Source organism: Vipera ursinii (assembly GCF_947247035.1).
Source record: "Vipera ursinii genome assembly, chromosome: 16".
NCBI lineage: Eukaryota > Metazoa > Chordata > Lepidosauria > Squamata > Viperidae > Vipera > Vipera ursinii.
Genome location: NC_139529.1, coordinates 5,804,780 through 5,829,198, shown reverse-complemented (window position 1 = coordinate 5,829,198; position 24,419 = coordinate 5,804,780). Strand labels below are relative to the sequence as shown.

Below are 24,419 nucleotides of genomic sequence, written 5' to 3'. Positions count from 1 at the left end.
GCACAAGATGATTTCAACTTGTGGAGTAGAGTAAGGACATTGTAGTCCCAGTCTCCAACGTTTTCCAGAATACCTTTTCTCTTGAGCCATTGCCAAGGTGTTTGGGAGGTAGTAGTTTTAACAGAATAACAGAGGTGGAACAGACCTTGGGAGGTCATCTAGTCCAACCCCCTGCTCAGGCAGGAGACCCTATACTGGGCAAATGGCTGTCCAGTCTCTTCTTAAAAACCTCCAGTGATGGAACTTCTGATTAATTGTTCTCACTGTCAGGATATTCCTCCTTAGTTCCAGGTTGCTTCTCTCCTTGATTACTTTCCATCCGTTGCTTCTTGTCCTGCCTTCAGGCGCTTTGGAGAATAGGCTGACCCCCTCTTCTTTGGGGCAGCCCCTGAGATATTGGAAGACTGCGATCATGTCACCCCTCGTCCTTCTCTTCGTTGGAATTGGCCATACCCAATTCCTGCAAACATTCTTCATATGTTTCAGCCTCCACTCCCCTAATCATCTCTGTTGCTCTTCTCGGCACTCTTAAGGCATTAGGCACGGCATTCTGTTGACATTCAGTTGCCACATGTGGGTGTCGCTGTTTCATGAAGGGCTTGCCTCACCCATGGCTTCACCACATCACACAAGTTTTGGCAGTCCAGGGCAGTAAGCGAGCAATTGTTTTGGCAAGGCAAGATCCTTGGGCTGGGTAGAGATTAGAAGACAGTAAGGACTTCTGGCGTTGGCCCTGCAAGGCAGAGGGATTCTCGAGGAAGGTTGGAAGTGGAGAATGGCACTGCGGGAAAAGGCATGTTGCAAGAGATAGGAAGATGCCTCCAATTGTTCTCGAGTTTCCAGTTAACTCTAGCTTTGTAGGCCTCGGTCTGTATTCTCCAGCTGGAGGAGAATCAGGAGGAGGAGGAGAATCAGACAGAGGTTGACCTTTTGTTCCCACCAAGTTTTTTTCTGGGGTAGCTTGACTCAATCTTACCCAAACCAATAAAAACTTGAGGAAGGCTGCCATCTCGGGGTGTTGATAATCAGAGCAGAATGTGGACTTTGTAGCTACCGTCCTGGAAGACCTTTGATCTTGATCACCTTGGATCAGAGAACTTCTTCACTGGGCGTTACGAATTCCCCATCGCCATGAGCTGGAAGGAAAAAAAAAACAGAAGAACAAAGCCAGGCCAATCTTGTTCCGTGGGTTGTAGTGGTGCCCTTTGGTTGGCCTAGTGTTTTGTGTCCTGCTTGCCTGTGTCTTTGGCCTTCAAAGACGGGTGGGACCAAGGATTTGCTCGGAGGCAAGTAAGGCTCCATCCTTTTGTCAAAACCAACCGGTCAAGAGTGTTTCCTTCTTCGTGCTCTTCATTTCCAAACAACGAGGGGAGAGATGAGCATAAAGTCCATTTTTGCCTTCCCACCTTAAAACAAAGCCCATCTTCCACCAAAGCTCATCCACCTTGGCTTTAAGAAGCATAGAATATCTGCTTTGGTGTCTGTGTTATCTATCTTACTAATGAATAGACTAGACTAGACTAGACTAGAAATAGAAATATAGAATTCGAAATAGGAATAGAAGAGAAGAGAAGAGAACGGAACAGAACAGAACGGAATAGAATAGCAAAGTTGGAAGGGATCTTGGGAGGTTTTCTAGCCCAACCGCCGGCTCATTTCAGACAAATGTTTGTCCAATCTCTTCTTAAAAACGTCTCGTTTTGGAGCCTTTCCAACTTCTGGAGGCCACCCATTCCACTGGTTAATTGTTTTCACTGTCAGGAAATTCCTTTTGTCCTGGATTAGTTCTCCATCCCTTGCTTCTTGTCCTTCCTTCAGGTGTTTGGGAGAAGAGCTTGACCCCCTTCCCACACCTTTGGGGCAGCCCCTCCAATGTTGGAACCCTGCTGTCAGGTCACACACACACAAACACACACACACACACCTCCCCGGTCCTTCTCTTCATTCAACGTAGACATACCCAATTCCAGCAACCGTCCTTTATACATTTTTAGCCTCCGATGCCCGCTTTGGCTTTTGACTATTCCACCTTTGCATAGACCCCTCTAGTGACTGAACGTTATTAATCACTGGGCTGTTAAGGCAGGAGAATGGAGACAGACAGCTGCAGGAAAAGGGGAGGAAATTAAAAAAAAAGAGAGAAAGAAACGAGTGCACGGAGGCTTTTATTCTGAAGCAACCTTGGCTCTTGGCTTTTGTTGGATCTGCCGCTAAGCCGACATTTCTTTGCTTGGGAGGGTTGGATATAAGGTTTCTCTGCCAATCAACAAGCCGATAGATTGGGGATGGGAGAAGGCTGAGCTTCAGAAAAGTTTCTCTTCCTTTAAGTGGAGGGGGGTGGGCCACGATGGAGGTCCTGCTAGGATTGCTGGGAGCACGTTGAGGTTGGGGGAAAGATTGGGTGGCCATTGCAAAAAAAGAAAGAAAGAAAGAAAGAAAAAGAAAGAAAGAAATTGCTTCTGGCTTAGTTTTCCGTGCATGGGGGACTCCATGACTCTTGGGTTGAGTTCTTCTTCATGGTTCTGTTTGGTGTGCATGACCTACACTTTGTGTGCTGGATCCAGAAGGGAGAGAGTGTGTTTCCTTGGAGTTGAAGCAAGGTGATTTGTCCCCCTGCGTGGCTTTCTGAATGCTTTAACCCCCCCCCCCAAACAAAAAACCAAACAAAAAACTTGCTGAGAACAGTTGGTGGCTGTGGCTGTCTTTCTCCTTGCCAAACAAAGAGCCAATGGTGTGTGTGGGGGCCACTTCAACCCTGGATGTTGAGGGTTTTTTTTTGGGGGGGGGGAAGGAAACTGGCCGAGAGTGTTAAAAGAGGGGAAAGAGAAAGCCAGGGTCTTTGGGTGACGATCCAGAGTAACGTGCCTGGCAGAAGGGAAAAGAAAAAAAAAGGGTGGGGTAGGCTGAGCTTCGGATGTTGGAAAGGCTTTGCCGAGAGTGAAAACGTTGAGTCTCAAGAGCGAAAGTCAGTGAGGTCAGAGAAAATGGTGGGTTTTCTCTTTTGTCGAAGAGCGAGACGGCCATCTGTTGTGGGTTGCTTTATTTGGGGATCTGTTGTGTTGAGCACGGACTTCGCCCAGGCTAAGCTTGGCTATTGCAATGGTGGCATTTCTTGCACTAGAGAAGGGAGTAGGGTAGGAACAAGGGCTGTCATGTACATATAGCAGTGGGAGACTTGCCAAAGCACCCTTGTATGGTTTCTGGAAGGTAAACTAGCGGGGTATTTGAAGGCCCAAGGATGTTGGGAGTTCAGAATATGACTAATTAAAAGAATCTTCAAGGCAGGCAAAAAAAAATATATATGAAGATATGTGTCACTTCGGAAATTTAAAATCCTTCACTATCCTCAAGTTGGCTCTTGACTCTAGACAGGAGTTGCTTGCTTTGGACAGTTTTGGGAAGGGTTTTCAGGCCTCTTATCTGAATTCCTGTTAGAGCTCACAGAACTTATTTAAAAACCATATCACCCATCAGACAAAATGGCTTCGTTTTTTTTATGATGTGGCTGGGCAGGCTTTTTTTAAAAAAAAAAAAAAACCTAAAAAACACACCGGTATCTCTTTATTCTCCTACCATCCGGTAGGAGATATAGGAATATAGCCAGCCGTACCAACAGGCTGAAAAATACCTTTTATCCGTGGGCTGTTAGGCTTTTAAATGGGACATAATCTCTGTGAACTTATGCAGAATTGACTTGGGAGGCCGGTGTGTGGTGTAGTTGGCTCACACGGTGTGGTGGGATGGAGGGTTTGTTGTCACTGTGTGTTGGGGGGAGAGAGCATGGGGGGAGGCTCAGCTAATTTCAAGGTACACATGTACTTTGACAATAAAGGTTTATTATTATGATCTACCCAAAACACATTTTGGAAATGCCGATGGTTGAGCGGTGCTATTTCTGTTGAAACTTATCCTCGTGGTGAAACCTAGGGAATCCCATCAGTTTTAATTCTGATTTTAGAGAAAGGAATCTTTCTTTACAATGGATCTGCTTTGTTCAGAGTTGGATTTTTTTTTTAATTTTTTTTTTTTTACTCCCAGGCCCTGATCTCATCTAAATATTGCCTGGGTTTCTTAGAACGAATTTGCAAACGCATTTATGTGGCTGTGTACGATCCACCCTATGAGAGATTACTTATATGCTACTGGGCAACCAGTACAGACTGGTTAAAACAAACCTTTTGGGACAGATGTAGGTAAAAGGGAAACTTATCAGGATGAAACGTAGTCATGAAATTCCTTAAAGCATGTAACCCTACATACCCAATGAGATGTTTCCTCTTTTGGTCCTTCTGATCCTCAAATTTAGCCGTTAACATCCGTTCAATCCGGTCCTTTGTTTTCCAAAGTTGAGACTTATGGGAAAAATGGGTTGTGGACCACCAACCATGTGTGTGTGTGGCAGGTGGGGGGGGGGGGAGATCAAGATTTAGTTACCTGTGTAAAAAAAAAAATTGCTTTCCGGAAGAATGTATATTTTGCCAGAACTGTGGAAGGGGTTGATTCTCAATTTCCACTCTTTTTTACACCTCGGGCTTCATAAAGGGAGACTTGTGTGTTTGTTTGAGGATTCCATTTGATGACTCATTTTTTGAACTGAACTTTCTGCCAAATAATTGGTTTTGGAAATTTGGGATGCACCCCTTCTAATTCTAATATATTCTTGTGTCAGAAACCTTTGTCCCTTGATTCGACATTGCGCGGAAGGACGGGAACTGATTTTTAGGATGGCCTGACTCGGTGTCTGTGCTCCTTTGAAAACTTGCTGTATTGATACTCAGCAGAACCCAAATATCTCGGTGGCCTTCCAAATCATCCTTGCTCCTTTGACAATCCCATCATTATTTCCTCCTTTAAAAAACAACAGAGAATTGAAACTCAAACATTCCGAGCATAGAACGATGAAGTATAACGTAGGGCATCTTACCAACAGGAGATAATTATTTGTTAGCTCAGGGTTGAACTGTCTAAGGGTGGTCTCTCTGAACTTGGCCATTTGCTTGGGGAAGTTTCATAAAGGTCTTGAAATGTCTAGAAGAAAACCACCAAGCTCAGAAAAGCACCCAGGACCCCCTCAGAAGCCAAACAGTCAGACATCTCGATACGTCTTAATTGATTGTAAGATGTTGCTAGGTTGAGTTTGGTCCTCTTTGAAGCACCTTGTGGATTGAACCCAGTTTGCCTTTCCAAATTTCATCATAGCGTAGAGTAAGACGGAACAATGACTTGGTTAAAGCATGAAAGGAATATTGACTTGGGTGGGCGGGCGGATGTTGAATTCCCTGCAAGAAAGAAGTTGAGTTCAGAGGAGATAAGATGGGTGGCCTGTAAATTTGATCCCTCAATCCATCAATCTTGGAGGTTCAGGCTGTCCTCTTCCTTTCTTCATGAATTGTGAACCTGGCCTGGGGATTAAAACGCACCTTCTTCATCAGTGCTTGTTGCCAGTTCATAAACCCAAACACTGCATCCTTTATTTATTTCTATTTCCTACACCTTAAGCTTTTTTTTCCCCTCCCCCGTTTAGCAAGCTCTGATGAGTAAGGGAGAGACCAAGCGAGAGAGTTGCATGAAGACGGAGCTGTTGAAAGACATCACCAACAGTAAAGAAGAAGGTGAGTCCACCTTTTTGGGTCCAGGCTGTCCTCTTCCTTGCATATGGAGAACAATGAACCTCATCACTGGATGGCCCGGATTCTCTATCTCCAATTAAGAGGTTGCCGGTGTAAGCATAAGGTAAAGGTAAAGGTTCCCCCGCACATGCGTGCTAGTCGTTTCCGACTCTAGGGGCCGGTGCTCATCTCCGTTTCAAAGCTGAAGAGCCAGTGCTTGTCCGAGGACGTCTCCGTGGTCATGTGGCCGGCATGACTAGACACCAAAGGCGCACGAAACGCTGTTACCTTCCCACCGTAGTGGTCCCTATTTTTCTACTTGCATTTTTTACGTGCTTTCGAACTGCTAGGTTGGCAGAAGCTGGGAACGTGTAACAGGCGCTCGCTCTGCTATGCAGCACTCGGGATTCGACCCGCCAAACTGCCGACCATCTGATCGACAAGCTCAGCGTCTTCTCTTCCAGAACTTTAAAAGTTACAGTGGGGTATAAATGTCAGCATTCTGCTCGGTCTTCTTCTGACGTAGCCCATCGAGCAAAATCTTCTTGCTTTGTGCCTATAGAGGTTCTCAGTCCTCCAGGTCTGGGTTATCCCAAAGGTGCTTTTTTCGCGAGGCAACCGGACATTCTTGTTTTGCTCGGAAGACGTTTCGCTTCTCCTCCAGGAAGCTTCTTCAGTTCCGAAGCTTTCTTGGGAGGAGAATCGAAACGTCTTCAGAGAAAACAAAAACAAGAAAGTCCGCTTGCCTCGTGAAAAAAGCACCCTTTGGGTCTTCTTGCTCTAGATCCGAGAGAGTTAACTCACAGCCTTTGCTGTCATTTACACTGACCTGCACAAGAATACAATCCTTTTAGGAGTAAGTTCCCCAAACGCTTTCGTAGTTTAAAAATCTTACTCATTTGAAAGTGCAGTTCTCTGGCTGGGGTTTTTCTTTGCAGTTATCTGCTACAGTCCATAGACACAGAAACCCCCAAAGACATTCTGCCTTTCAAAGCGTGGACTTTGTGACTTACGCGTGACTCAGAAACATGATGACACCCTCCAACTTTGGCTTAGAGCCGTGTGTAAAGCGGAGTTGACTTTTGAGTCATGAAACATCTCGCCAGTCCCTTGTACCATTAGAGTCCCAACTCCTTGCATTAATATTACCAATATTACTGCCATTGTGAACCCTTCCCCTTACATCAGGTGCAGTAGGAGAAGAGCAGGCAGAGCTGGGGGGGGGGGGAGAAGTGAAGTTAAACCCACCATCAACCCATTCACACGAGTGTTCAAGAGTCATTTTCGTTGACTCTTAGGTAAAGGTAAAGGTTCCCCCGCACATGCGTGCTAGTTGTTTCCGACTCTAGGGGCCGGTGCTCATCTCCGTTTCAAAGCCGAAGAGCCAGCACTTGTCCGAGGATGTCTCTGTGGTCCTGTAACCGGCATGACTAGACGCCAAAGGCGCACGGAACGCTGTTCCCTTCCCACCAGAGTGGTCCCTATTTTTCTACTTGCATTTTTTACGTGCTTTCGAACTGCTAGGTTGGCAGAAGCTGGGACGAGTAACAGGCGCTCACTCTGTTACGCGGCACTCGGGATTCGACCCGCCAAACTGCCGACCTTCTGATCGACAAGCTCAGCGTCCTAACCCACTGAGCCACCGCATCCCTCGTTGACTCTTATCTGGTGCCAATTTAGGGTCAAAGTTGAGTCGACCAGACTCTTGCGTCTAGGCTTGAATAAATTTATGCTGTAGCCTAATTGGTGGTCCTGATTTATTTATTTTTTGAGCCTGACAGGTGCCTACATTTGCTGTTCTTCCCTCTTGGCATGCCCTCATGTTTTTTCATCTCTCTCTCTCTCTCTCTCTCTCTTTCTCTAGGATTTAATGCTATGGCCGCCAGCGATGGCGCCATAGACAAGCAAGTTGGGGAACTCAAGATGGCTCCCGACGGCGAGACCAACGGCTCCTTGGAGTGCAGCGAATTCAACGGCCACCCCAGCGTAGCCAAGAACACTCAGGACAATGCAAAACTGAGCCAAGGGGACCCGGCGGCCAAACTGAGCCGGATAGCAGAAAACGGCTTTTCCGAACGAGATGGGGATGCTGGGAAGTCAAACCACCTCAAAGCCAACGACTTCACCCAGACCACAGTGATGGGCAGCAATGGGTACATTTTGCCCAAGCAGATGGCTCAGGACCTGCCCGTCAGGACTCCGAACAGTGGTTTTGCTTCTCTGCCGGGCCATGCCGCAAAGACGCTTCCGGCCGGTGGGAGCAAAGGGAGAACTTTTGGCCCTTTTATGCAGGCCCAGGGTGCTCTCCCGGCCAAGTTTGGAGACGGGGGCAGCAAAGACCCAGAAGCTAAAAAAACAGGCGGGATCAAGGTCCACCGAGCCCGAAAGACGATGCCCAAGTCTCCATCTCACCTGGTAATGTGTATATAACAATAGCACTTAGAATTCTATGCCGCTTCACCGCGATTTACACCCTTCTCTAAGCAGTTTACAATGTCAGCATCTCGCCCCACAACAATCTTGGGTCCTCATTTTACTGACCTCGGAAAGAAGGAAGGCTGAGTCAGCCTTGAGCCGGTCAGGATCGAACTGCTGGCAGTGGGCAGAGTCAGCTTTCAATGCCACATTCTAACCACTGCACCACTAGGGCTCGATAGATAGATAGATAGACAGACAGACAAGCAGATAGAGCAATAGCAATAGCACTTGTATACCGCTTCATAGTGCTTTGCACCCCTCTCTAAGCGGTTTACAGAGTCAGCCTCTTGCCCCTCAACAATCTGGGTCCTCAATTTACCAACCTTGGAAGGAGGGAAGGCTGAGTCCTGACAGTTGGCAGAATTAGCCTCTTAACCACCAGGGCTGCTGATAATCCATGAGTTACGACCAGAGTAGAACCCAAAATAATTGCTGCAAGGACTTTGCTAAGTTGCTAGATCTATCTGATCAGAGAGGGACCGATTAGCCCCTTTGAATGGATCTCCAGATCGTTTGCGATGGAACAGCCAGGGATTCTAACCTCCCAGCAGCCAAAAACATTGCAAGGCGGGATTTTAAATAGGTATTCTCTCTCCTTAACCTCTTGTCCTCATAGGCTGTCTTTCAGCCTCCAGCGTATGCTGCCTGCAAGCTCTGAGTATTGATTGCCTGCCCTGTTCTGCAAAGCCGTAAGTTTAAAGGCTTCCCACCAGATTGCACGGTGGGAAATTTCTCAGGATTGCCCTTTTTTGGGTTTTTTTTTAAAAAAAATAAAGCCCTCAAAGAAATGGTTTCTCTAACAATTCCTTTTTATTTATTTAATATATGAGGACCCAGATTGTTGGGGGCAATAAGCTGACTTTGTAATAATGCCGCTTGGGGGAGGGGCGAAAGCCCTAATAAGCAGGCATATACATAGAATGAAGGCTATTGCTAAGCACATTGGTTTGTGCTTAAATTGTAAGCCGCCCTGAGTCTTCGGAGAAGGGCGGGATATAAATGGGATTAAAATAAATAAATAAAATAAATAAAATACAAAGAAAAATAGAAATAAGAAATTCCAGGCTCCATTATGGCCATAGGTTGAGGGCTAACCTTTATTAATAACCTACGCCATGGAGGTCACATTGGGCAAATGGAATATCTGTACTATTTAAGCCAATTTTAAATTCAGCAACCCTTATTCTAGGTTATTCCTAGAATGCACAAGGAATTATATTTCTAGCAATTCTAAAATTCAGATATCCAGGCATTCTGATACACCCTTTGCAGGTTTAGAGGTCTGATTTTTTTTCTTTTCTTTTTGCAAATCTAAATAATGCAAGGGAAATGTGAGCCATTTTAGTAACTGTTCCTGAAGATATTTGCGGATAATTCCGCTAAAGATAATGTCCAGGTAAAGCTTGGAACCTATTTGAAATGCACCGTAACGTTTAAAACACGTCAAAAACGTTCTCTTGATCAGATATCTCAAAAGATTCCATCTTGGCTGCTTTGGGTGGTTGGAAAATCTTTTTTTTTTAGTTATTTATAACCGATCACGTTAGCAAGCCATATGTTTTATTCGCCGTCCTCAGCTGGTCGTTTGCATTCTTTTAGAGAGTCATTGAGGCCACTTGGGAGTTTAACCCGTGTCCTCAGGCCCCAAGCACATTGGCACTACTCAGGTGACCCCGAGGACACATGGAGACCTCCAAGTGGCCTCAACGACTCTCTAAAAGAAGACAAATGACCGGCGGTCTGCAAAGAGTACAAATCCTTGCACTCCCCACCCTCCAGTCAGAGAGCTGAAGAAGCTTCTGGGATGAGAAGCGAAACGTCTTCAAAGAAAAAAACAAGGCAGTCCAGTTGCTTCCTGAAAAAAACAAGCACCTTTGGGGGCGGGGGGAGCTAACATCGAATCTTATTGCTTGACAAGAGGTGAAGAAGCAGCCATTTCATATGTTAAACCTGTGTATTGCTTTAAGAGATTTAGTTTAAGGTTGGGAGGGGGGACGCGTAGGATTGCACCTTCAAGGCCATCTGAACCTAAAGAAGATGAAGACCTTGGTGGGTTTTCTAACTGAAGGGAAACGGATTCTTTAAATTAATTGGAGAATATGATTAATGACAAAATTAGAAAGGTGGAGAATTGTGTTAATTTAATTTAATTTAATTTAATTATGGGACTTATATGCCGCCCTATCTCCCGAAGGACTCAGGGCGGCTAACAACAATGAGAACAACAATAAAAACAATGAATACAAATATGAAAAGAAATTAAATTTTACAAAGCCCCACTAAAACCAGTAAAAATTAAAAACATGATTAAAACCCCCAACGTCAGTCCAGGTTGGCCAGTTGGAAAAGGTATGTCTTTAGGTCGCGACGAAAGGACCGGAGATCTGGGGCCATCCGAAGTCCTCGGGGGAGCTGATTCCAAAGGGCTGGCGCCCCGACAGAGAAGGCCCTCCCCCTGGGGGTCGCCAGCCGACATTGTCTGGCCAACGGCACCCTGAGGAGACCCTCTGTGTGAGCACACAGGGCGATGGGAAGTCGTCGTAATATATTGTTGTAATCTATTGTGCAAGGGGGCGGAGATTTCAGATGCCAGCTTCCTTCGAGCAAGCATTTGCCGGTTTATGAGGCTGAATAAAGGACTTTTAAGGTAAACAGTGCCTCCGAGTCACTTGAAAAGCCTATACGTCGGAAACTTGACACACGGTCCCGGATGACCGAGAAAGCTCCGTAGACATTTCCCACTCTTCGTCCCTTGCCTCTTGCGAAACCTAAAAAAAGGGTCCTTCTCGACTTCTGTTTTTCAGCATACCAACAAAGACCCCAAAGAAACGAGAACGCCCAAGGAAGACGGCAGCAAGGCTCTTCTGGAATTTGGAAAGCCGACTTCCTTGTCCTCCTTCCCCGGCCTTCACTCATCTCTACCTCAGAATCAGAGCTACGTGGCCGCTTCAAAATCACAGACAGGTATTAAAAAAAAGGGGGAGGAGAAAAAGAAAAGCCAAGGGTTAGAGAGCTCCTTGAAGTGGAACGGTTCGAGAAGAGAAGAGGTTGGGTCTCCATCCTTGACTTGGAGAGAAAGGGATCTGGGGGTCCTTCCAGATCTTTAACCTCCCAAGTGTTGTGATTCAGGGTCAGCCTGTGGGTTCGGCAGTTGGGTCAGACGATTCAGAGGAGGAGGAGGGGGGTGGTTGGAGAGCTTGCTGAGGATAGCCTTGAGGCTCCGCAGAGCCCTGAGCCAGGCCCCTCCCATCTGGTTACGACGCAGACCCAGCTGTGTGAGCCTGACAGCGTGGATGAAGATGACCCACAGCTGGCCCTGTTCAAGGATGCCCGACGCAGGAGGCAGTCAATCAGGAGTAAACAGAGGAAGGCGATGGGGCACCTCGGAAGGAGGCAAAGAGAAGCCACGCCTTGAACTGTTTAAAAGGGGAATGTGTGGGAGGGCTGGTTTGCTGAAGGCAACCGTTTGAATCGCTCCTGTTTCATGGTTCGTGTTTCTGTTTTGCTCTTTTTTATGTCAATAAATTTGGTAGGCTGAGTTCCAGCCTCTTGCCGTTTTGTAAAAGGGTTGTCCCTGCCTTTTCTGCAGGGCCGGTAGTAGGCTGGTACAGAACACCAAGCTCTATCTATATAAGTCCCTTGCACGGTCGTGTGTCACTGTCCTGCCTCAACTGTCTCCTCGGGAAAGCACGGCTCTTGGGACTAACCTTATTTCCCACCGATCGTTTACTGAGAGAAAGTGATTGCAGAGAAGTCGGGCGGAATCTGAAGTTCCCGCGCCAAAACCTTATAAAGCTCGTTCCCCATTTCTCCAAACCCTAACCCCAACGCCCCAAATGCAGGAGGAACCAATCCGCTGGCGTGAAGGTGATAACAAACTGCTTCTCACCTTGGTAAACAGGTGGGGTTAGCCCAACCACATGGTCCTGGAAGGGGGGGCTCATTCCCCCCCTCCCCAAAACCCATGCAGATATGTCAGAGCGAAAAACGAGGAACAATATAGAAACCTCTTCAATTGCTAAGCACATTGATTTGTGCTTAGAGTGTAAGCCGCCCTGGGTCTTCGGAGAAGGGCGAGATATAAATGGGATTAAATCCCCAAGGAACCGCTTCCTTCTCCCCTGGGAATGGCAGGGACCTGACCTCAGGGCTCCCAAATTCTATCCTATCCAATCCGAAGACCGACGGCAGTTGTAATCCCGAACAATCGGGAGAGCAGTTGCTCTTAGATCTTTGGTGCTTTCCCTTTGTGTGTGTGTGTGTGACGGGGCAGTGATTTTTAGAATCTTAGCAGAAGCTGCCTTAAGAACCTGTTTAAAGCAGAGTTATTTTTGTTAGGAATAGTAGGAGCCAATTATGAGAAAGATTGCAGATATCTAATACTACCTGTACTAACGGCAGCAAGAATTGTATTTGCCCGACCCTGGAGAAATGAAAACTTAACCAGCTGAAGAAGTACTAATTAAGAAAATTCTAGAGTGTACAGAAATGGATAGATTGACTTTAAAGATAAAAAAGAAAGAAGACTGGGTGTACTTTAGAACATGGGATAATTTCTATCAGTGGCTAGAAAGACGAATTAGAGAGAAAGGAGTGTGGCATGTAATTTTGAATTATCTGCTAGCAAGGAGAAGGCTATTAAGTGATTAATATATTGTTTATGATAAGTAACTGTTCTCTATTATTGTTTGTTAAATACATGAACCCAGACATTATGCTGTTTGCTAAATATTCAGAATGTTATTTGGAAAAAGCCCAACCTTAACCCCTGGATCTTCCTCTGTGTCCCCCCTGTGCAGCTACTTCAGTATCTCGAAAGAAAAAACGAAGAATGGGAACGTACAGCTTGGTTCCCAAGAAGAAGACCAAAGTTTTAAAGCAGAGGACGGTGATCGAGATGTTCAAAAGCATCGCTCATTCTCCAGACGGCAAGGTGAGAAGCAGGAAGAAGGTAGCCAGGTGTATCGAAGGCTGCTCACGTGGGGGTTTGCTTGCATCGTCAGGTACCCCCTAACGAAAGCCTCTCCCCTCTTGGAATCAGTAGACAGCCATGACTAATTCCTAGAGACACCATGGAATCGGAATCAGAATCAGAGAGCTGGAAGGGACCTTTGAGGTCGTCTAGTCCCACCCCCTGCTCAGTCTGGTAATTTCAGACAGGTAACTGTCCAGCCTCTTCTTAAAATCCTCCAGTGATGGAGCAACCCAGAACTTCTGGAGGCGAGCAGCTCCACTGGCTAATTGTCCTCCCTGTTAGGAAGTTTCTCCTCAATTCCAGGTTGCTTCTCTCCTTGATTAGTTTCCATCCATAATTTCTTGTCTTGCCTTCTGGTGCTTTGGAGAATAAGCTGACCCCCTCTTCTTTGTGGCAGCCCCTCAGATACTGGAACGCTGCTGTCAGGTTCCCGCTGTTCCTTCTTTTCTCTAGACTAGCCAAATCCAAATCCTGCAACCGTTCTTCGTATGTTTTTGTCTCCAGGCCTTGAATCATCTGAGTTGCTCTTCTTTTTTTTTTGTTAAAAAAAGTCTCAACATCTTTTTTGTAAGGGGGTGACCAAAACTGGATACAGTAGTCCAGGTGTGGCCTTACTAAGGCTTTGCAAAGCGGTACTAATAAATAGTTCACGTGGTTTTGATTCTGTGCCTCTGTTGGTAAAACCAAGGATCATATTAGCTTTTCTGTGCTGCCGCCGCACACGGCTGGCTCTAGGTGACCTAGAGCTGGACCAGCAATTTTCACTTTTCTCCATCCCACAAAGTCTTCAAAATGTCCGTGAGCTCTGGACTCACCATTGACCTTTCTGTGTTGGCATGTCCAGGTTGAGAAGGAGGAGGGCAGCCCACACTTGAACGGGGAACGATTAGATATCGATTCCGAAGAAGACGACTCGGATGAACTGGAGGAAGAAGAGGAACGCGGATCATTTCAGACGGCCACATTCCCCGTGGAGGAGAACAGAACTGCTATTGAGAGAGAACCAGCGGCTGTTAGCAATGCCAGAAAGGTGATCCGCAGGCTTCTCTGGAGGATTTTAAACCTTGCGGGTCTAAAATTACTGTATTATTATTATTATTATTATATAAATTACGTATATAATATATTATTTAAAGGTCCATAATTCAGAGGGAGAGTTCTACACCTTTCTTTCTTTCTTTCTTTCTTTCTTTCTTTCTTTCTTTCTTTCTTTCTTTCTTTCTTTCTTTCCTTCCTTCCTTCCTTCCTTCCTTCCTTCCTTCCTTCCTTCCTTCCTTCCTTCCTTCCTTCTTTCTTTCTTTCTTTCTTTCTTTCTTTCTTTCTTTCTTTCTTTCTTTCTTTCTTCTTTCTTTTATTTTGGGACTTATATGCCGCCCTATCTCCCGAAGGACTCAGGGCGGCTAACAACAATAAAACACAATAATACAAATGTTAAAAAAAATTAAACTAACAAGCCCCAATGTGTCTCGGCTCCTCTTTGTCCACCATGAGAAAAAAAAAAGAACTCACAAGAGTATCATCTTACTTCCAGCTTGATGTGTGTGTTGTTATCACGCTGGACCCCTGGCCCTATTGAGACTCAAATGAGAAGACCCAGAGATGTTCTTTCGTAGATCTGGAGAGCGAGCGTTGAAAAACCAGGTTGAGAACTTGACTTGCTTGAAGTAACCGATGACATGAAAGACCTGTTTTATGCTACTTTGTCAGGAGAGGCAAAGGATAGGAAATCTGTCCCAAAGGTGCTTTTTCAAGAGGCAACTGGACTTCCAAATTTTTTTTTGGAAAAGCACGCTCGGGACAACCGTGACCTGGATGCTTGAGATTTTCCATTGGCCTACGGGTCAAGGTAGACTAGCCTAGAGATCTGGACAGGTGTGTGTGTGTGTGTGAGACCCAGTTGGCTTCGATCCTTTCAGCAGGGGTGGCCTTCTCTGTTTTCACTTGAACTTCTTTGGCTGTCACAGATGGTGGACGGAGAATCGGAGGAGGAACAAGATTCCGCGGACTCGGTTGAGGAGGAGGAAGACGGCGATGAATCGGATTTGGTGAGTGCCACCTTTCCCGCCCCCTTCCCTGCTCCCTGAAGGAAGCGACGGCGAGGAATGCGGCGCCATCCAGGCCCAGCAAGGGAATCCCGTTGTTTGTGCAAGAACTCTGTCTTGATTTGTCTCCCTCCCTCCCTCCCTCGCTCGATCTGGTTTGCCAGCCACATTGTGGCTTTGGGTCCTTTTTTTTGTTTTGCTCTCTTGATGGTTTCACGGGGAACCGTGGACGCCCGTCTCTTCAATAAAAGTCTGTTGCTTTCTTGTCAGGCCTCAGCAGGGGTCTGCTCTTGGTTGCCAGGTGCCAAGGCCAAGGCGCGGTCCAGACAGGCATGCCCAGAGCTGGAAGAAGCAGAACAGAAGCAGGCACGTAGCCCAGACAGACCCTGCCCAGGGCCGAGTTCTGCAGGAAGCAAGGCAAGATGCCCCAAGGCTGTTGCTGCTTCTGCTGCTTCTGCTGCTGTTGCTGCCGCTGCCACTGCTGCTTTATCGAGAGCCATTGCTCAGACTTTTGGGCTTCAATGGACCAGAAGGGGCTCTCCCCACCCACCCGCTGAGGAATTGCCTGGGGTGTTGGATTACAACGCACATCAACCCCTGCCAGAAAAGGGCTGGCCAGGCGCGACGGAGGATGTTGTAGTAGGCTGGCTACTTGCAGGGCTCTCTCCAGCCCTGGCAATTTGAAGACCGGTGGACTTCAACTCCCAGAAATCCTCAGCCGGCACGGCCGACTGAGGAAATCTGGGAGTTGAAGTCCACCGGTCTTCAAAGTCGCCAAGGTGGGAGGATCCCTGGTTTGTGCAGCCAGACGTCTGGACTTCAGCTCCCAGGATTCCTCAGCCAGACTTGTGGAGTCGACTCCCAGGAATCCTCAGCTGGCATGGCTGACTGAGGAATTCTGGGAGTTGAAGTCCACAAGTCTTCAAGGTCAGCAAGGCTGGAGACCCCTGGGCTGTTGTACTTGAAGGATCCCAGATTAGGGGAAAACTGCTGGCTTATGCATTGACTCTACGCTTCTCGCAGCCTATACGGCAAACCTTTAATTCGTGGCAAGGGCGATTGGTAGGAGAGCTGGATCATCCACGGTGCGATGCTGGGCCTCTCTTTCCACCCCTTCCCTCCAATGATCCAAGACCTGCTTCCTCAGTTGCTTTCCGTCCCCTCCTCCTCCTGTCGTTCTACAAACTCTGGCTTAGATTTCAGATCCCTGGTTTTGTTTCGTTCTGTTTTTCCCTGGGCCTTTTCTTGTTCTCCCCTGAAGCGGAGCAGTTGTTGGCCGCAACCTCTAAATGACCACATGGCTGTCCCCGAATTAACTGATGTTGGGTCATCAGGTTGCAGAAACCTTTCAAAGTTTGGGGTCTGTTGGAGAGGGGAGGGACCTGAGGTTGGGGAAAAAAATAAATAAATAGTTGGTCCCTGATTCAGGAAGGTGTACTCCGTTTGGCTCTTAGCTGTGGGGTGAATAGTGAATAGTGAGATTTCTTGATAGTCTGTGGCATTTAATTGTGGTGGTGCAGAATGTCTCAAAATCTAGACGACGAAGTTTGGCTCAGTTGAGGCAGAAGGAACATAGCTGAGTTGAGGAATGGGGCCCACCGTCTTGCCGATTTTGGCCTCCCCACGCAGCCGCTTGGTGATGATACTGCAACCGATTGATCCACTCCACGGATTGTCTGGAAGGGTGCACCTTCTCCCGTGTGCGCACTTCTACAAAAGTGGCTTGCAAAGAAGTCCCTTGGTGTTCCAACAAGACTTAACTTTTGAATAAACGTGAATAGGCTTGAGGATGTAGTCCCCAATCCTGACTGGAGTTTTTCTACAGTCGATCTGCCTGTGTCTGTAGGACTTTATACACCAACAATAAGGTGATAATCTTGGGTAACAATGTTTCATACGTCCATCAGAAGTTAGTCCTTGGATTTTAATGAGAGACGTTCTCAGCTAAGGAAATAACAGTAAACAGAAGGGACCTTGGAGGTCTTCTAGTCCAACCCCCTGCTGAAGCAGCAAGCCCTATACCATTTCAGACAAATGGCTGTCCAGTCTCTTCTTAAAAGCCTCCAGTGATGGAGCACCCACAACCTCTGGAGGCAACTTGTTCCACTGGATAATTGTTCTCACTGTCAGAAGATTTCTCCTTAGTTCTAGGTTGCTTCTCTCCTTGATTAGTTTCCATCTTCTATTTCTTGTCTATAACCAATTCCTGCAAAAGGTGTAGGTCTGAAACCTTGATTCTTGCAATTGGCCCATCTCTTACGAAACCAATCGTCAGATACCTAGGTTTTCCTGGACTTGTTTCAGATCTGTCTGCAAGTGCGCTGATTTGGCCACTCTGTGATTAAAATTCAATAATTATTATTGAGTTTTTAACGATTCAGTTATTATAACCTGTGCCCGTAGGACAAAACTGCAGAAAGAAATCAATTCTTCGAAACGAAGGGGCCCGATAGCTAATCACTCTAATAATTGGTGTAAGAGATTTAATGCTCAGATATCGGACTGCCTTCTCTTAAAGGATTTTTAGTTGGCTAATTTTTTTTTAAAAAAAAAATTAAAACATTCAGGACAGTCTTAAATCTTCACCTATTAGTAGGTAGCCAAAACAATTTATGAAATGTAAGAGTAAAATTCTGCAACGGCTTGATAAATAAGAACAGCCTAGCTTTCTAGAAGATGGATGCAATCTGAACTCTTCGTAGTCTGTTCTCTAACTGAATTAATAGTTATGTTACCAAGGTTACTCTTCCCTGCCTGGCTTGCAAAATAACTCCGGTTTGATCACAAGAAAGCTCCCCATCAAGTTGGGACTGACAAGCCGTGATGGGAAGCATCTCTCTGAATCTGTGACCATGATGAATGCTAGTTCAGCTGTGGTTTACAGAACTCCCTAGGATGTCCTGGTCGTAGTGTAACTGCAGACTATGGCTTAATGAGTGAGTGTTTTTATTTATAAAAAAAAACACCAAGAAACTCCTGTTGCCTTTGGGAAAAAGCGCTCTTTCTCTCTCTCTCTCTCTCTCTCTCTCTCTCTCTCTCTTTTTCTTTTTCTTTCTATCTCTTTTTCTCTTTCTTTCCCTTTCTTTTTCTTTCTCTTTCTTTTTCTTTTTCTTTCTCTAATTTTCTCTTTCTCTTTCTCTCTTTCTCTTTTTCTTTCTCTTTTTCTCTTTCTTTCCCTTTCTCTCTTTTTCTTTTTCTTTCTTTCTTTCTCTTTTTCTCTTTCTTTCTCTCTTTCTCTTTTTCTCTTTCTTTCTCTCTTTTTCTCTTTCTCTCCCTCTTTCTCTCTTTTTTTCCTCTTTCTCTTTTTCTCTTTCTTTCCCTTTCTCTTTTTTTCTTTCTTTCTTATTTTCTCTCTTTTTCTCCTCTCTCTCTCTCTCTCTCTCTCTCTCTCTCTCTCTCTCTCTCTCTCTCTCTCTCTGTGTGTGTGTGTGTGTGTGTGTGTGTGTGTGTGTGTGTGTGTATTGCTTTTTCCAAAGGGCAACTGGACTTTCTTAATGTTCGGTTTTTTTTAAAAAAACAAAACATTTTGCTCCTCATCCAAGTTAGAACCGAAGAAGCTTCTTGGATGAGAAGCAGAACGTTTTCCAAGAAACCCCCAAGAAAGTCCAGTTGCCTTTTTTTTTGGGGGGGGAGGGTGGGGGTAAACCCCACCACCACCTTTGGGATTTCCCGTTGACAATTGGAGACGGCTGCCTGGTTTACCGGAGCATGCCCTGCATGTAGGCTTAGCGTTTTGCGCCAGCCAAACTACAATGGCTAATTTATTCAGCCGACTCTTGATTTAAAAAAAAAAAAACCTGGTGGATTAGCCAGGCAAATCTGGACAGTAGGATTGGGGAGAGAGGTTGCAAGGAAGGTTGAGCTCATTTACCTGGAAGCCAGCCAGGTTAGGTAAGGCTGGCTTAGCGTGATGAACAAAGAGGCCGTGTTCATGGGAACCGCCATAGGGAAAGAGATTAAAGGACTGACATACGCTGTATGTTTGAGATAGAAGGACGTTCCGCTCTTTTCTGGTGCCAAATTGAGATATTCTGCTTCCCCTGAAGAGAGGTAGGGACAGTTTGGGCAGCAAAGGGCTTCTCAGTCCAAAAGCATTTGTTGGTCTCCAGGACAATTTCAGGTTTGAATGAGATTTCTCCCATCCCTTCCCAGCTGAAGTCATCTCAAGCCTTGGCCCTGTCATTCAACTTCAGGGGCCTTCAAACTTGGCCCTTTGGTGACTGGTGGACTTCAACTCCCAGAATTCCTCAGCCAGGCACGCTGGCTGAGGTATTCTGGGAGTTGAAGTCCACCAGTCGTACAAGGGCCAAGTTTGAAGAGCCCTGTTCTACTTCTTGCCGTCGGGATTTTTGCGGAGTGCCTGGTGGTTCCTTCGACTGCTTGCTTGTAGCCGTGGTTGTCTTGTGAACGTGGCTGTTTCCTTGCAGATGTTTCATTGCCCAGACTAGATAACGTCGTGAGTGAAACATCTGCAAGAAAACAACCCAGCTCAGAGAGCGCCAAGGACCCCTCATCTTAACCCTGAGCTGCAAATATTCTCCTTTATTGGCCTGTCTCAACCTCAAGAAGACAGAGTGTCTTCCTTTGTGGTATATCTGCATTGTCCCCTAATGAAGGGTGCAGATGGAGCTATAGTGTCTGATCTCAGTTGCTTCTCCAAAGCTTCTCGTACCAAGAAAGCTCTTCTCTTCTCTTCTCTTCTCTTCTCTTCTCTTCTCTTCTCTTCTCTTCTCTTCTCTTCTCTTCTCTTCTCTTCTCCTCTCCTCTCCTCTCCTCTCCTCTCCTCTCCTCTCCTCTCCTCTCCTCTCCTCTCCTCTCCTCTCCTCTCCTCTCCTCTCCTCTCTTCTCTTCTCTTCTCTTCCCCCTTCCCTTTCCCCTTTCTCTCTTCTCTTCTCTTCTCTTCTCTTCTCTTCTCTTCTCTTCTCTTCTCTTCTCTTCTCTTCTCTTCTCTCCTCCCCTCTCCTCCCCTCCCCTCCCCTCCCCTCCCCTCCCCTCCTCTCCTCTCCTCTCCTCTCCTCTCCTCTCCTCTCCTCTCCTCTCCTCTCCTCTCCTCTCCTCTCCTCTCTCCCCTTCCCTTCTCCCCTCCCTCCTCTTCCCTTCCCTTCCCTTCCCTTCCCTTCCCTTTCCTCTTCATTTCATCCAACAGAACAAAATCCTTCTCCGTTAGCATATTCTAGCCAACTTGCTATTATTCCATTGTGTTTTACATGGGAGACTATATAACATAACGAACATAGCTTCTTGAAACCATGGTTTGAAATATAGTACCCATTGTGTCCCAACAGGGTGTTTTGACCTTTGAGTCTGGTTATAGAAGGGCCGTAATTTTGTGAGTGAGACCTCTAATTGAATTCCTTCCCAAATTACAAATGTTGGCATTATTGTTGTTGTTATTATTTTTGACCTGTTATTGAAATATTGTCGGTGTGTGTCTATGACTTGAAACTGAGCCACTGTGACATGTAAACGCCCAGAACAGCAACTTACCTGTGGTTTCAGGTAAGTTTACTAACCCAAGATCCTGTTCATTGATGGTTTCTCATTTGGGACGTAATGGCAGAATTGTGGTTAACCTGGATCGGGTTCCGTTCTCCAAAGGATGCATGTGTGAATCCATCTCTTGTGCTTTTATAGCAACCAAACCTAGATTGTTGGCTCCAAGTCAGCCTGCGGTGTGTTTTAACCCCTTTGACTAGGTTTGTTCAGACTTGCTGACCCGCCTGCTTCCCATAACCTTCCAACCCCTCTTATCAAAATCTGTTTTTTTTAAAAAAAATTGATTGTTATTGATTTTGTAGCTCAGTTTCCTTATACAAGGCTGTGTCTGAAAGGCTGTTGTCTTTCTTCGTGGTGGCAATTTACCTTTTCTAATTTTTATGGAGATCCCTCGCACTCGGAAAGACCGGGCAAAATATGTGAACAAAATACAAGGCTGTTAGCCGAGACTTTTAAGTTCTCCTACGCTACACTGGTAGTCCTCAACTTACGACTTCAGCTTAAGCAAGGCGGTCCTTAACCAAATCGTGGACAGCGCTGGTTAGAAGCCAGCTGGGCGAGTCCCAAATGGTGACCCCAGGCTCCTGCAGCCCTTGCAAAGAGATGCCGGTTGCCAAGCGCCTGAAATTTGGATCTGGTAACTGGGGTGGGGTGGGGGATGTTGCAGTGGTTGCAAGCCCGGGTAGCGGTGCAGAGTCACTGTTTTCAGGGCCATCGTGACTTTGAATCGGTCACTCAAGAAATGGTGGTTTAGTCAAGAGTTACCGGCGTGCTTCTGTTACGGCATGCACTGTGTTGGGAATAAGAAAGCAGCTAATAGAAGATAGTCAGGGTTGCTTCAGTTGGGAATTTTTAACAAATGAATTAACTTTAGCAATTGGGTAGGCTGAACCCTTCCTTCCTTCCTTCCTTCCTTCCTTCCTTCCTTCCTTCCTTCCTTCCTTCCTTCCTTCCTTCCTTCCTTTTTTCTCTCTCCCACTTCCTCCCTCCCTCCCTCCCTCTCTCTCTTTCTTTTCCTCTTCATCTTCTTTCTTTCTTTCTTTCTTTCTTTCTTTCTTTCTTTCTTTCTTTCTTTCTTTCTTTTCTTTCTTTCTTTCTTTCTTTCTTTCTTTCTTCCTTCCTTCCTTCCTTCCTTCCTTCCTTCCTTCCTCTCTCTCTATTTTTTTTCTCTCTCCCACTTTCTCCTTCCCTCCCTCCCTCTCTTTTTTTTCCTCTTCATCTCCCTCCCTTTTCTCTTTCTTTCTTTCTTTCTTTCTTTCTTTCTTTCTTTCTTTCTTTCTTTCTTTCTCTCTCTCTCTCTCTCTCTTTCTTTCTCTTTCTTTCTTTCTTTCTTTCTTCTCTCTCTCTCTCCCTCTCCCTCTCCCTCTCCCTCCCGCTACGGGACAAGCTAGACGGCCACACAGTGTAAGCAAAGGGGGCTGTGATTATCTTTTTTGCAGTTTTATCCTGCAGCGTACCAGCACTGACTCCTTGGCCTCAGTCATCTATTATGTGATCTTTCCGAGAACAGCTTTGTTGCTAAACGTCGCTCAACTGTGCCTCCTCTCCACTTTCTCAGCCACTTCCAAGAAAGCGGGTGGGGTAGCGGGGGACCAGGACCACCGTAACCATAGCAGGCCAGGCCTCCTCCTCCTAAAGCCGATGGTCCTGGTGCTTCTTGCAGAGCTCCGAATCCAGTCTCAAGAAGAAACTGATGAAACGGAAGGGAAAAACGGAGAGCCCGTGGTTGAAACCCACCCGGAAACGGAGGCGGAGAAACAGAAAGAAAAAAACCAACATGATAGGTAAGGCAGTTGGACGTCGTCTTCTTCTTCTTCTTCTTCTTCTTCTTCTTCTTCTTCTTCTTCTTCTTCTTCTTCTTCTTCTTCTTCTTCTTCTTCTTCTTCTTCTTCTTCTTCTTCTTCTTCTTCTTCTTCTTGTTGCTTCTTTTATCGGAGACCTCAAGGGAAATGGATTGGGGGATGATGCTTTCCAGGAGGTTTTATTTATTTTTATTTTATTTCCATTTATATCCCGCCCTTCTCCGAAGACTCAGGGCGGCTTACAAGCTTAGCAGTAGCCTTCATTCTATGTATATGCCTGCTTATTAGGGCTTTCACACACACCCCAAGCGGCATTATTACAAAGTCAGCTTAATTGCCCCCAACAATCTGGGTCCTCATTTTACCTACCTGGGAAGGATGGAAGGCTGAGTCAACCTTGAGCCTGGTGGGACTCGAACCTGCACTAATTGCAGGCAGCTGGTGTTACTTAAGGAGGCGTTAGCCCACTGCTCCACCAAGGCAGAACATCTGCAACCTACAACTTGCCTTCCTCTCCAATCTCGGCTGTCGAAAAGTTTTCTTCTGTTCCGTGAGACGGAAATGGACCTTTTTTGGGGGGTCCTTCGGTTTACGGGGCAAGTTTTCAGGCTCAAGGGCCGAGGGGCGGTGCGTGTGTCAGCCCATCTCTGCTCTTTCTAAAAGGATCATCTACCAGATCAGGATGGTTGGTGCTAGTTAGCTAAGAGATCATCCAGGAACTTGGGGAAACACCAGTGAGGCTTCCTGGTCTTCGCCAGAAATAGACTAGCCATATCCAGATGTTCAGCTCAGAGCGGGGGGAGGAGCAGCTGTGTCCACCAATATGCTGATAGGAAAGGTTGCCGGGTTGTGCTTTCCTCCACCTGGGAAGTTCTCGTTCTGAGACGAGACGCCGGTGGTTCTGCTTGTGCTTCCCTCAGGAGAAGCTCGCGTGTCCCCGAGGCAATTCGGGACCGCGGCTCAAATATCTAGGATCATTTTCCTAAACGGCCGCTCCATCCGTAGGGAAGCCAACGGAGTGGTCCACGGGTCAAACATCTGGACACCTAACGGCAAGGGGCCCGCGCTTCCTTGCTTCCCAACGCGTCGGGCTACTAAGCTCTGGTTTCGGGTTTCCTTGCAACTGCTCGGACCCCTCTCGCGCTCAACTCTGGAGGGTCGCTAAAACGTTTTTACTTTTTGAAAGAGCGACCGTTGTGCCATCCAGATCGCCAAAACCATTGGGATTCTTCTGCCCTTCGCCTTGGGCCCGATGGTAGCCGGGTTGATGGGGCAGGGGACCACTCAGCCGGCCTCAGGTGCCCTTGGCTTGTTCCCAGGTGGAAGGGGAAGGGCTTTGTGTGTGTGTGTGTGTGTGTGTGTGTGTGTGTGTGTGTGTGTGTGTTGGAATGCGCACCGGAGAGAGATGGACATGCAAATGGAAAAGCGTAAGCTGGTTCCCACACGTTAGTTTTCCTTAGCAGGCTCCGCCTTGCTGAATAAGGAGGCTAGGGTTGGCGTGCAGCAGCTCCATTTGCCTTCAGTCCCATGTCTTCTGCTCCATGGGTGGTTGGCTGGTCTGGCGTGGCCTGGCTTTTCAAGGCTCTTGGCATCTGAGTAGGGTGAGCCAAGAGGAGCCAAGCTCTTACCTTCCTCCCTGTCTCTTTCCCTTTTTCTTTTTCTTTCCCTTTCTCTTTCTCTTTTTCCTTTTTTCCTTCCTCTTTCATTTCCTTCCTTTTTCTCTTGCTGTTTCTCCTTCCTTCCTTCCTTCCTTCCTTCCTTCCTTCCCTCCCTCCCTCCCTCCCTCCCTCCCTCCCTCCTTCCTTCCTTCCTTCCTTCCTTCCCTCCCTCCCTCCCTCCTTCCTTCCTTCCTTCCTTCCTTCCTTCCTTCCTTCCTTCCTTCCTTCCTTCCTTCCTTCCTTCCTTCCTTCCTTCCTTCCTTCCTTCCCAGGGCAATTCCTGCCCATAGCGCTGTATAGAAGCACCCAGATGTCTCCCAAAAGAGAAGCCACCCCTTGCTTAAACCTTCCTGTTAGCC

General features: G+C 46.6%; 1 protein-coding gene across 2 annotated transcripts in view; it reads left to right on the top strand.

The window, feature by feature from the left end:
* The first annotated feature begins 1,723 nt into the window (after window positions 1-1,723).
* EHMT1 (euchromatic histone lysine methyltransferase 1) overlaps window positions 1,724-24,419 on the top strand; it is a 50,109-nt gene continuing 27,413 nt past the window's right edge. Inside the window, exons 1-9 of one of the 2 annotated variants that reach the window (XM_083375032.1) lie at window positions 1,724-2,600; window positions 5,525-5,612; window positions 7,474-8,024; window positions 10,892-11,051; window positions 12,887-13,020; window positions 13,907-14,092; window positions 15,027-15,107; window positions 15,375-15,521; window positions 22,264-22,384. In XM_083375032.1, the coding sequence (XP_083231158.1) occupies window positions 5,534-5,612; window positions 7,474-8,024; window positions 10,892-11,051; window positions 12,887-13,020; window positions 13,907-14,092; window positions 15,027-15,107; window positions 15,375-15,521; window positions 22,264-22,384 (1,459 nt within the window). In that variant the 5' untranslated portion in view covers window positions 1,724-2,600; window positions 5,525-5,533. The remainder of the gene's footprint in view (window positions 2,601-5,524; window positions 5,613-7,473; window positions 8,025-10,891; window positions 11,052-12,886; window positions 13,021-13,906; window positions 14,093-15,026; window positions 15,108-15,374; window positions 15,522-22,263; window positions 22,385-24,419) is intronic. The other variant, XM_083375033.1, reaches the window with a different exon arrangement.